The sequence below is a fragment of the Pipistrellus kuhlii genome, unplaced genomic scaffold, assembly GCF_014108245.1.
Source record: "Pipistrellus kuhlii isolate mPipKuh1 unplaced genomic scaffold, mPipKuh1.p scaffold_m20_p_11, whole genome shotgun sequence".
Classification (NCBI taxonomy): domain Eukaryota; kingdom Metazoa; phylum Chordata; class Mammalia; order Chiroptera; family Vespertilionidae; genus Pipistrellus; species Pipistrellus kuhlii.
The window spans coordinates 12,570,695-12,583,031 of NW_023425416.1; the positions used below are offsets into that span (position 1 = coordinate 12,570,695).

General features: G+C 45.9%; 1 protein-coding gene across 4 annotated transcripts in view; it reads left to right on the top strand.

Annotated features, from left to right (window-relative positions):
• Positions 1 to 12,337, top strand: part of ARHGEF3 (Rho guanine nucleotide exchange factor 3) — a 250,794-nt gene that overhangs the window by 112,175 nt on the left and 126,282 nt on the right. For all 4 annotated transcript variants that reach the window (XM_045579038.1, XM_036430790.2, XM_036430795.1 and 1 more), the window contains one exon: positions 12,029 to 12,091. In XM_045579038.1, coding sequence (XP_045434994.1) covers positions 12,029 to 12,091 — 63 coding nt within the window. The remainder of the gene's footprint in view (positions 1 to 12,028; positions 12,092 to 12,337) is intronic.

A 12,337-nucleotide genomic window follows, 5' to 3' on the forward strand; every position in this document is an offset into this window, starting at 1 on the left:
TTCTTCCTGAGGGCAAAGGCTGTTTGCTACCTATAGGAGCTTCCACAGTGCCTGGGCGGTAGTAGGTGCCCCATAAAATATTTGTCGAAACAATGGACCTATCTAATGAAATTCATTCTTCTGAATCTGTTGTTCCTGTTTTTTTTTATTGTCAAAATACATCAGTATTGTGGGCCCCAGAATGAAAATTCTATGGCTGACATGTCTTGGTATTTCAGTCTTCCTGAAAAGAAATTCTACAGCATTATACTTGCCAGCTGGGGGTAGAAGGGTTATTCTGTTCCTATGTGTCAGTCAACAAACATTTGTTGATTTTGTTCTGTGTGCTGGGCGAGGCCTTTAGAAATATCCAGGGCAATTGTGGACCTGAGAGACTTCCTTTCCTGGTGAAACACTGACTTCCTGGGAAATGAATTAAACGCTGGATAAATAGGCTCTGATTCTGCAAAACCCAGACCCTCGGTCTCAGACTCCAGGATAAAAGCGACTGGGACGGGCTTTGAAGCAAAAATCAGGATCAGAAAGTTCAGCGCCAAGTCCTTTCGCCTTCCAGCAGCCCTTTGCGGCTCACCACAACTCTTGCTTTCTACTCAGACCCCGACAGGACATGACAGGGCTGCTGAAGAAGGGGGTGCCGAATACCTGCCTGTCCCTGCCCTCTGCCCCCCTCCTGTAATTTGGGGCTGTGGAGAGGCCCTCCTCCACTTTCAAAGGCAGCTGCAGAGGGAAAATGTCCCTCTAATCACAGCTGACGTCTTTCCAGACACCGCACCAAGCGGTAACTGGCTTTCACATTACCGTTCTGAGGGTTTCCCTGCGGACTGTGGCCAAGAGTGTTACTTAAGTTTGTCAGGACTGCCGCTCTGACAGCTCTGGCCGCCTCTGTGCCAATGAGCTCGGGCCGGACAGGGAGAGGGGTCTTTGTCACACGGACAGGCCACGGCTTCTCCGGAATCGCCTCCAGTGGCCATGCTGCGAGGAGCTACAATTAAGAGACATTGCTGCCCTAGCTGGTCTGGCTCAGTGAATAGAGCGCAGGCCTGGGGACTGAAGGGTCCCAGGTTCGATTCCAGTCAAGGGCATGTATCTTGGTTGCGGTCACATCCCCAGTAGAGGGTGTGCAAGAGGCAGCTGATCAATGACTCTCTCTCATCAATGTTTCTAACTCTCTGTCTCTCTCCCTTCCTCTCTGTACAAAATCAATAAAATACATTAAAAAATAAATAAAATAAATAAAAAGAGACATTGTTGCTATATTGAAGTACATGGTTTTAAGGAGAAGGGCATTCATAATTGCACAGTTATTTTGCTTATAGTTGTCCCGTTGTTGCTCAGAGAGAGGAACATTTCTAAGGCCTAGCCCAGCACACAGATAGACAGCCTGTGGTGAGAGTTTCCAGTTTTATCTGAGAGAGCACAGTTTTTTTTGTTTTTAAAAAAATATATTTTATTGATTTTTTTTTTGCCCCCCTCCCTCCCTCCCACCCCTACCCTCCCTCCCCAGAGTTTTATGTCCATTGGTTGTACTTATATGCATGTATACAAGTCCTTCAGTTGATCTACTGTATTATCACCCCCAGATCTTCCTCCCCTCCCCGCTATAATTTGACAGTCTGCTTGTTGCTTTACTGTCTCTATATCTATCTTTTGGTTCATCAGTTTATAATGTTCTTTATTATCCATAAATGAGTGAGGTCATATGGTATTTCTCTTTCATTGATTGGCTTATTTCACTTAGCATGATGTTCTCCAATTCCATCCAGGTTGCTGCAAATGATGAGAATTCCTTCTTTTTTATGGCAGCATAGTATTCCATTGTGTAGATGTACCATAGTTTTTGGATCCAATCATCTGGAGAGCACGTTTTTGATCAAATCCTTACATTATATTCATTTGGGTCCTAAGGCATTGTGCTCCAGTTACTACCAACCAAATTCTGCCACAGTGCCGGGCTGACTCGCTGCCTTGCAGAAGCCCTGGGCTGTGGGCACCAAGGGCAGCTCCGTGGAGCTGAGTCCACGGCAGGCAGGCAGGCAGGCAGGCCCGGTGCCCCTGACATTGAGTGCATATCGATGCCCTGAAGAGGAACGGATGGGCATGGAGCTGTTTACAGCGTCTTTTTTTTTTTTTCTTTTCAGGACAGGAAGGGGATGTATAGGTTATTTGTGAATTTATTTTGTTTTACTTCGGCAATGTTATTTGTTTATTTTTTTAAAGGCAGAAGATGTATTCTCTCTGAAGAGAAACAAGAGCATGGCACCATTGTTTTAATATAATTTGAAACTTGAGAAGTAGTAAGTTTAGAGTAAGGTACTCGTGAATCCCAAAGCCAGATGCTCTGATGGTTTACATTAGGTCCCATTTGCTTTATACACTCCTCTCCCCTTCGACTCTATGTATCTCCGTCTCTCTATATATTTACAGGTAGACTGTATATACATACACATGTATGTAGCATATGAATGTAAATTACTTTCCTTCCTATTTGAGAATGAGTTGCAGACATATGTCCCTTTAACACCAAATGTTTTAATTCAGTGTGTGTTTCCTAAGAAAAAGAGCATCCTCTTACACAGTGTCAAAGGCAGGACATTTAGCCTGGACAAGACATAGTAACTCCTCCACCATTTATTTCTTAGATCCGCCACTGTCTCAGTGATGTATCTTGTAGCTGTTGTTTTTGCTGGACCCGAATCCAGTTCAGGATCACGCAAAGCATTTATTGTAATTTCTCTTTATCTGGAACAGTTTTCCAGGCTTTCTTAGTGTTTCTTGATTTTGACAATTTTGAAGAGTAGAGGCCAGTTATGTGTACAGTTTTCCTCGATGTGGGTTTATTAGATGACTCTTCTTGATTAGATTCATAGCATGAATTAAAAAAAATATATCTAGAGTGATGGGAGAATACTGTTTGTTTTTTTTCAGGCTGTGGCTAAGGCTCTGTGGTCTTTTAAGATAGGAAAAGGCAGTAACACATATGAGTGAAGAACTGAGAACTCTCCTTGTAAAATCAGGTTCCTAGCCTGGTCAATATGATTCAGTGGTTAAGCATCGACTTATGAACCAGCAGGTCAAGGTTCAAATCCCGGCCAGTACATATGCCTGGGTTGCAGGCTTGATCCCCAGTGTGGGGCTTGCAGGAAGCAGCCGATCAATGATTCTCTTTCATCATTGATGTTTCTATCGCTCTCTCCCTCCCTCTTTGAAATCAATAAAAATATATTTTTAAAAACTCAGGTTCCCAGTATAATCACATTTGAATCCAAATTGTACAGTTAAATCATTGAAGTTGATTGGTTCCATGGAGTAATTCTCTAGAAATTAAGTAATTATTTGGGCATTCCTTAAACTATCTGGATAATATTTTTGCTGATTGGGACTTCATAGCATTCCATATGGGAATATTTTTTTTAATGGGAATTCATGATATTGTTAAAAAAAAAAAGTGAATAAACAAATAAAAGAGGGCCAGGGAAGCACCAGTATTAATAAAGTTTTATGAACCAAGGTTGTGATTAATCTAATTCAGTGTACTTGAGACCCAGTAGAAAAAAAAAAATAATTGTAATTACTAGAGGCCTAGAGAAAAAGTGCTCTGGTTAATTTGATTTTGTGCTTTTGTTGTATCCCATTATTGAAAAATCTATGTGACTGTGAACCCCCTGATCCCATTTTAGGTTGGTGCCCATAATGAAGTGTTTCTAGAACATTCTTTCTGGGAAATATACCCGCCACCTGTCTGCCCCGAGCACACAGGTTTTCTGTCTTCACTCCGGCTCCGTGGCCTTGAGTGTCCTGGAGGGAAGAGCAGTCTGTATACGTCTGTGAAATGACGGTGACTCTGGCTGTTGGCTCTCAAGGCTGGTGGCTCAGGGGGCGGGGCTGGGTCTGCTCCTCCTCCCACTTGCCTGTGGGGTATGATTTCCTCCCCACAGACGAGGAAGACCTTTCCTTGGGCACGAAGAACTCATCTCTGCTTCCAAACGAGCTGTGGGCCACATGTTCAGTGGCCAAAATCAATAACTGGGGCTTTTACTGGCTTGCCAGAGTCAAGTTCATGGGCAGACTTTCACACATGTTAAATATTTGCTCCATGGATTTCCCCTCCGGTGGTTGCTCGCAGTTGCTGTCACTGCTGCTGTTGCTACTACGACTAATCGTGGGTACCTGAGTGGGTAGTGTGTGGCAGGCATTGTGCTGAGCCCTTTCCCACCTCGATCCACTTAACTCTCACAATAACCTCTGTATTCCCGTTTTATAGATGAGGAAACGGGTTCCAAAGGGCGAAGGGATGTGCTTAAGGTCCTACAACAAATAAATGGTGTAACTGGTATGCGAACCCACCGAGTCTGACATGAGGGCCCACCTCGCACCTTCAGACTGCTGTTAATGACATCTGAGTGCAAAACCGCCTATTTTTGTTAGTTAAGATTTATTTTTTTATTTTTTTAAATTTTTAAAAAATATATTTTATTTTTTACAGAGAGGAAGGGAGAGAGATAGAGAGCTAGAAACGTCGATGAGAGAGAAACATCGACCAGCTGCCTCTTGCACACCCTCTACCAGGGATGTGCCCGCAACCAACGTACATGCCCTTGACCAGAATCGAACCTGGGACCTTTCAGTCCGCAGACTGACGCTCTGGTGCTCGCCAAACCAGTTTCGGCGAGTTAGTTAAGATTTTTTACCAGTAGTTCAGAGAGCACCATGATTTCCTGGTTCTCCACCCTGTGAGCACCTTTGAAAATCTAGAAAAGAACAGTGCTCCTGAATGCTGTAAAAAGAGAGGATATTTTTTAAATGAGGAAAACCCCCAGCAGTGTAAATATTAAAAATGGAGTAGGGGGTCCCTCTCTCTGTTCTCCTGCTCACCCCTGGAGCGTCAGACAGGAGAGAAACAAAATGTGGATCCTTTCCCTGCTCCAAACGTGAGTTTAGTGAGTCAAGTTCCAGGTAACGGCAAGAACAAAACACAAAATGCTTTCGCTAATCTCTCTCCCAAAGAAGGCACAGATGAAAGGCAAGGCATCAAAGCCTCTGAAACCACCAACGCTGTTTGCCAGCAAAGAGATAAATCACAAGGGTTTGCGATCTGGTTTGAATTTATTAATTATAAATGACTAATCAGGGCAATTGGCTGTCAGGTCGGGCGCTGCTCTCTCTCCCTCGGTGCATCGTTGCTGCTCTGGCCACTTGGTTATTAAATAGAAAAGCCCTCTGATTAAATAACAGGGTCGTTCCAGCACCAGCCAGTTCGGTCGTGGCCATTGGAGATGGCCAGGCCTCGCGTTTGCCCTGTCTCCGTGAGAGACGTGGGAGTGACATGCAGCCAAGTGACCGGAGGTATCCAGAGAGCACCGTCTCCAACCCTGTGTGACATGGGTGAGAGGGGGTCAGGCTGCACCCCAGGTCTCCCATAGAAACCCCCGTCCACAGTTATCCACCCTGCCTGCCTCTCACAGTCACATAGCAACAGCACAGCAGCCGCAGTAGTAGTAATGGTACAGATGGTAACAACCACAGGAGCAATCATTCGGCCATTTTTTTATCTTTTCCATGTGCTTGGCCCTGTTCTAAATACCTTATCTCCTTTAATCCTGGAAACAACACTATCACAGAGAAACCAACGCTTATTGAAACGTTTTATAGACACATACATCCCGCACACATGGAACCTGGCCCATCATAGATGCTCAGTAACTACCATATTTTTCGGACCATAAGACGCACTTTTTTTCCCCCAGAAGTGGGGGGAAAAAGTCCCTGCGTCTTATGGTCCAAATATAGCCTACACATATACTTTAAAAAAAAAAAGTTTTTTTACTTGCCCGGCTCTGTGTGGTCTCTGTGTGCTTGCCCGGCTCTAAAATGGTTCTAAATGCTGCTGTTTACTTTACAGGGTTGATTACATGTGTTTATGACTGTGATGTTGGGTTTTAATGCACATAAAATATTTTAGGACACTATTTGTTTCAGAATCTGTTTTTCTTCATTTCCCTTCTCTAAAAACTGGTGCGTCTTATGGTCCGGAGCGTCTTATGGTCCGAAAAATACGGTAATTGTTGAGTGAATGAAGGGCTAAAAAGGTAATTTGCTCAAGGTCACACCAAGTAGCAGATGGATTTTGAACCCAGGTCTGTCTCATTTATGCTCTTAATGTCCTTGAAGTATGTAAGTAAATGCATTGTGAGCCTTTTTATATTGTTGTCAAGCACATTGTTTTAAACAAATATTTAAATTTATTTTATATTAGTTTAATACATTAAATAAAACACATATTGTTTCGAGAAATATAAAAAGAGAAATAGCATTGTGTGGCGGAAAGATGAATGGTTTGGGAGTCAGGCCTAAGGAAAAAAAATCCCCTCTTCGGCATTTACTGTTTGTGACCTTGAGCAAGCCTTTGAGCTTGACTGCCCTCTGTAAAACCAACACAGTACTTACTTACACTGGGCTAACGCAGAGCTTAAAGGCCGGTCCTCTCAGCTGTGAGCACACTGCATGGCTCTCTCTCTGCAGCTGCCCTGGTCCCTCACTCATGTATTGGGAGGCACCTGGTGATTGTGCTTTGATTGTAAGACACGATGTGAAAGGACTCCAAGATTTGGATCTAGGGAGAATGGAAGCCGAGTCCAGGAAAGATAAGATACTCAGCTTTGGACCAGGCCAGCTCTCCTAAAAATCAATCCGCAGAGATTTGGGTCAGTGCTACTTCAGACAGCCGCACCCAGAACCACGGAAAAAGCGACTGTTCACGGACCATTTGCTAATGAGATTCAGATGTCTGCCCTGTGCTGTCAGAAGGTAGCCACGCCTGAAAGGAGACAGCCATTGTGTGGCCCCGGGAACAGTGACCAAAGTGGGTGGGAAGAAGACAAGTGGAAGCTTCAAACTCAGACAGCAGGATGGAGGCCGCAGTGACAAATCCCAGAGTCCACCAGGCCCGCCCAGAGGTGCCTCTGTCTCCACCAGGTTTCACGTCTGAATGTGCAGAGGCCTTTGCTCTGTTCCAGCGTAACCAAGGGCCTCCTCCTGGTTGTTTTTTGATGGGAGAAGCATGAGAGGGTTTTCCCAGAACCCAAACTCTTCTAGAAATTGTCTCCATTCAATGTGTAACTGGCAGGGCTAAGGAATCTGATAGTATGTTTCATTGTTTTCAGAAATTCCCCTCTATCCCTGCCTTTCCTTCCTGCCCCAGGAGGCACCTCGGGTTCAGACAGAGGGCTCAGGTGCCCTTTCAGTTTATTTATGACTGGACTCGGCTGACCGTTTCCTTTGAAGGGAGGTGTGATCAGGCTTGGATTCCTTGCTCCCAAAGCACAGGGCTGAGTCCCAAGCTCTGGCTCAGGACAGCGTATGGACAGACGCCCTGGCCATGGTGCCTCGCCCTTGGACAGATCTGACATTTCCTCTCACAGGATCAGTGGAAGTTACAAATGCCCCACGTGGACCAATGTCTGGACCGCTGTGATTTCTTTTCACCTGTCTATGTATTTTAAGGAAAGCAAATGCCCCCACTGGTAAGGAAAACGCTCTTTCTTATTTGAAAAGCAAGAATTGTAGCCTGAACCTTGCAGGCTTTGAGTCTCCGAGGAAATTGGAGGCTGAAGAATTGCAGCCTTCAGTGATTTTGCTTTTGAGGTTTTGATTTAATTTTGGCAGCCAGGTGGTTAGCGGAAAGGAAGGGTGTCACCCCAAAAACACAGGCCTCCTTTATTCATCCTTTTAGTCACTCATTCAGAAATTATTCACTGGCCTGCCACTCAGGGCACTGGGGTTTCAAGTTAATGTGCTCAAGTCAGAGAGCGCAGACTGAGGCACAATTGTTGGGTTCACCCATGGAGCTTTGTTCCCGTGGCTGGAAGGGAGGGGACTGTGCACTGGCTTCAGAAAGTTTGACAAGAATAACAGGGTGGGTCTGTGGCTCCTCAAATTAGCTGAGAGCCTGTGAGACCAAGTGTGTAAATGCAGACAGTTCACACACAGGGTCCCTCCTGCCCGGGAACTCCCCCAGGTAAGCTGGGCATGGCTTCCGGTGCACAGGGGAAGTAAAATGGCTCATTTGCTAGCCTACCCAGGACCACAGAATGGTATGGGTTATCCAGTCTAGGTAGGTACACTGTCTTCAAGGCCAATTCTCTAGTAAAATCCTATATAATAAGAGGCTAATATGCAAATCGACCGAATGGTGGAACGACTCGTCGCTATGCCATGCACAGGCCTCCAGGGGACAGACGCTCAATGCAGGAGCTGCCCCCTGGTAGTCAGTGAGCTCCCACAGGGGGCGTGCTGTTCAGCCAGAAGCCCTGAGCTGGGCTCACAGCTGGTGAGTGCAATAGCAGTGGTGGGAGCCTGCCCTGCCTCCATGGCGGTGTTAAGGATGTCCAACGGCCAGCTTAGACATCCCCCAAGGCTCCCAGACTGTGAGAGGGCACAGGTCAGGCTGAGGGGACCCCACCCCTGAGTGCACGAATTTTGTGCACTGGGCCTCTAGTGGAGTTATAAAGAGGTTTCCTCCAAAATTCCTCACGTGCAGTACTTTCTTCACCTGCTCTGCCAGACTCTGGGACAGGAAGGAACAGGAGGGAAGCATGTAGCTTGAAGCCAGGTAGATCTAGGTTAGAATCCAGGCTCTGCCACCTGCTAATTATAGAACATTAGGCAAGTCCCGCCCTTCTCTGAGCTTCTGTATCCTCCTCTGCAAACTGGATATAATACTTGTCCCTACCACATGGAGTGATCACGAGGATCGAATGAGATCATGCATGGATGGATTTAGTTCTGTGGTCAGTATTTAGTGAGTATTTAGCAGACTAAAACTGCCATGCTTACCAGACCGAGTATTATCATTATTAATAGCTTTGGGGAAGTAGAGCCACATTATCAATAGCTTCAAAGTAAAGCCACACCCCCTGTTTTTGAAGATACTCATTTGCCTGTGTCTCCAGGGCTTACATTTCCTGCTGGTGGTTTATCCCGGCGAACTGTTCTTTAGATCATTGCCATGAACGAGCTCCCCAATGTATCTGAGAAAAGTCTGGGGTGGGATTTGGAAGTTCCTGGGGGAGATGTTCAGCACCAGCACGGAGCTATTTCACATGCGGGCTCTTCATCACGGGGGTTGGTGATGCGGGCCAGGCTGTTGGAACGGGTGCCCTTTCTGGAGCTGGGTAATTGGTGACGAGGACAAGTTTCTCAAAGAAAGCAGGACCAAAGCATTAAACATATATAAAGAAATATTCTTCTGGGATAGTCAGCCACATACCAGGCACTACACCGGGTTCTAGGAAGATGACCAGGACAGACCAAGTCCTGCCTTCATGGGCTTCCATCTCATGAGAAGGTCAACCAAAGACTAAAAAACAAAACATTGAATTAAATTATCCTTATGAAATGGGTCTCTCCTGATACTATCTGTCTGGGCATCTCCTCTGACTCATTCCCGGTGGAGATCACAACCAAAATATTCCTTTTTCTTTTTACTCCCAATTAGCAGGCATGGATCATGCCTGGCGCATGGCCCAGGACTCAGAGGAGGGCTTTGCACACCAGCAGTGCTCGGTGAGCATAGAATTAGTGGACAGATGACTAAGCGATGCTCTGGGCCAGAGTCTACACTTCAGGTTTCTTTGCAGCAGCCAGTCACCACCCTGTGTAATGGAAATAAATTAAAAAATCCACTTTCATAATCCACGCAGCTTTTATTGCATAAGATTTATGGGTTTCTTAAGGAGATCCTTCTGCGCCTGATTCACTGGCTATGACTTAGTGAAAAAGGCCACTAGAGGACTTTTATCTTCTGGATTGGACACTTGGGCAGATTGGATTAAACACTATGGATTACCCACACTGCATGGCTTCCAGTGTGGGTAATCCATAACCACTTATTGTGCCCTACTATGTGCCAGGATTCCTTCCAGGAACCCTACACAAATCACCTATGTGCCTCCCAACTGCCTGGCCGGTAGGCATCATTTCCACTTTACAAACAGCATCCAGTAGCCTCAAGCTCCCTCTTGGCATTTCCCAGGATCCCAGGTACAATACATACTGTAGCCTCTCGTGGCAGGAGCAGCTGGACTCAGGAAGGGCTGAGTGGTCCTGGGCACCCACTTCTGCACCGCAGGACTAGCTGATCGCAGCCTTCTCCCGTTTGCGGTGCTGTGTACCGCTGCTCACCACAGCCCTCCAGGCAGAGGCTACCAGACAGTCCAGATGGCAGAGGAATCCTAACCTATTTGCCAAACTTGCTTTAAACGATGCCCTGGATTCAGAGTGTTACACTTGGAGCAGATTGCTTGTTTCCCCTGACCTGCTTATTCACCTGTGGAGGGGCACTCTCCATCACCGCACTTGCCTCTTGCCTCCAAAGTATAAGTCACGGAGTTGGCTTCCCTGCCAACACCGTGCCACTTTCATTGTAACTGGATACGAATCAGTCAGGGTCAGGACCCTCCCCAAATAGGAAGCATTCTCAAGAAAGGTAAGGGCTGCCGAAACAGGTTTGGCTCAGTGGATAGAGCGTTGGCCTGCAGACTGAAAGGTCCCAGGTTCGATTCCGGTCAAGGGCATGTACTGTGGTTGCGGGCACATCCCCAGTGGGGTGGGGGTGGGGGGTGCAGGAGGCAGCTGGTTGATGTTTCTCTCTCATCGATCTTTCTAACTCTCTATCCCTCTCTCTTCCTCTCTGTAAAAAATCAATAAAATATATATTTTTTTAAAAAATAAAAGGAAAGGGCTAGCAGCATATTCTCAAGGCTCCCCCAAAGGGGAGTATTTGATTCCCAGGAACCACGTGGCCAGCTGGCTGATGCGGGTTCCCGTGCGCCATCACAGCACGGCTGATTTCGCATCCTGGCTCCCGGCACTGGGTCTCTGAATCATGCCCCTGCTTGAGTGGAATAGGAACCCCCATATTGGAGTTGAGAACGGGTGACTCAGAGAAGTGAGGTGACTCTCCCTAGACTGTTTAGATCTTACTGCATTAGAATTAATCATGTGAATGTCCCTCCCACGTGAGAGCTGCTGATCTTTGCCTTCCCAGGAACAAGCACACATCCTGGCACATAGTGGGTGCACAACAAATCTTTACTGAAGTGAAAAGTTACTAGGATAATTACAGTAAGATGGACAAGGACAGCTCTGGTTGCTTTCTAGTCCCTGCCTGTGTTCACGCTTAGGGCCTGATAGAGGAAGAGGAAGGGGTGGACTTCTTTGGGGGATCGAAGGCCCCCAATGGCTCTCTATTCCACTGTCACTTCATGCCAGTGATTCGGGTCCGTTGGTAGCTTTCTGTCAAGTCGGAGATGGAGATTTAGCAAGTCACAGATTAGGGCCTCCAGCAATACTTGCCTGGTTGGTTGAGCTAGGATGCAGAAGAGAGGTGAGTGTATCTTGGATGAGCCTTTATTGTGATGTGAAGATTTGAGTTTTTGTTCTTTTCATAAAGTGGAAAATGTATTTTTCTGCGTCTTACCTGGCAGGCTTCTTTGATCATAAGTTCATTGGAATTATAGTTCTCAGTTCAAGCAGTGACTTTCCTGAATCTCAGTCTGTAAAAGAGGAAGGTTGGAGACTGTACAAGGTTTGTTCTAGCATTCTGGTTCTGCAGTTACATCAGGACCCTGAAGGAGGTTGAGAACAGATTTAAATTACTCTGGTACAAAGCAGTTCTAAAAATGGAATATCTTTAACTGAATTAGATTTTCTCTCCAGTCTAGATTTTTCTTTTGTGTGAGTCAGAATCTGAACTTTGTGTCTAAATTTCTAAACCTTGACATATGAAGAAATTTAGAGGGGGAAAATACAGGGAAACAAATTTTAGCAGCATGAATACAAATAACAACACAAAGCAGCGTAATAGTTTCCCGTACTTCCTTAAAACTATCCGTGTACATTAAAGGTTTTGGGGAACAGGTTAGAAATGACAAGGATTGCATGTGCTGCTTGATTGCATTTTTTCCCTTTCCTTAATCAAAGCCACAAACCATGTTTACATCTGAACTTTGTTTTACTGTTTGTTTTTCAGCGAAAACGGAAGCAGAGCGCCCAGGATGAAGATGCTGTTAGCCTGTGTAGTCTCGACATTGGTGTAAGTACAGCATTTCCCACTGCCTGCCCTGGGAACACCTCTCCTTCTCCATCTATCTGTCAACCTGCTGGGCACGTCACATGGCTTCGAGGATCTGACTGTGGAAGTCGTGACCCGGAAGGAAATTCTTTTTAAACAAAATATTTCATTTCGCCGGAGGGAGCTGTGTGGCCAACTTAAATTTCCAAGCCAGCTTGTACGCCACTCGTCTTTCCTCTCGTAAAATGAGTTATGAGCTCCGCACAT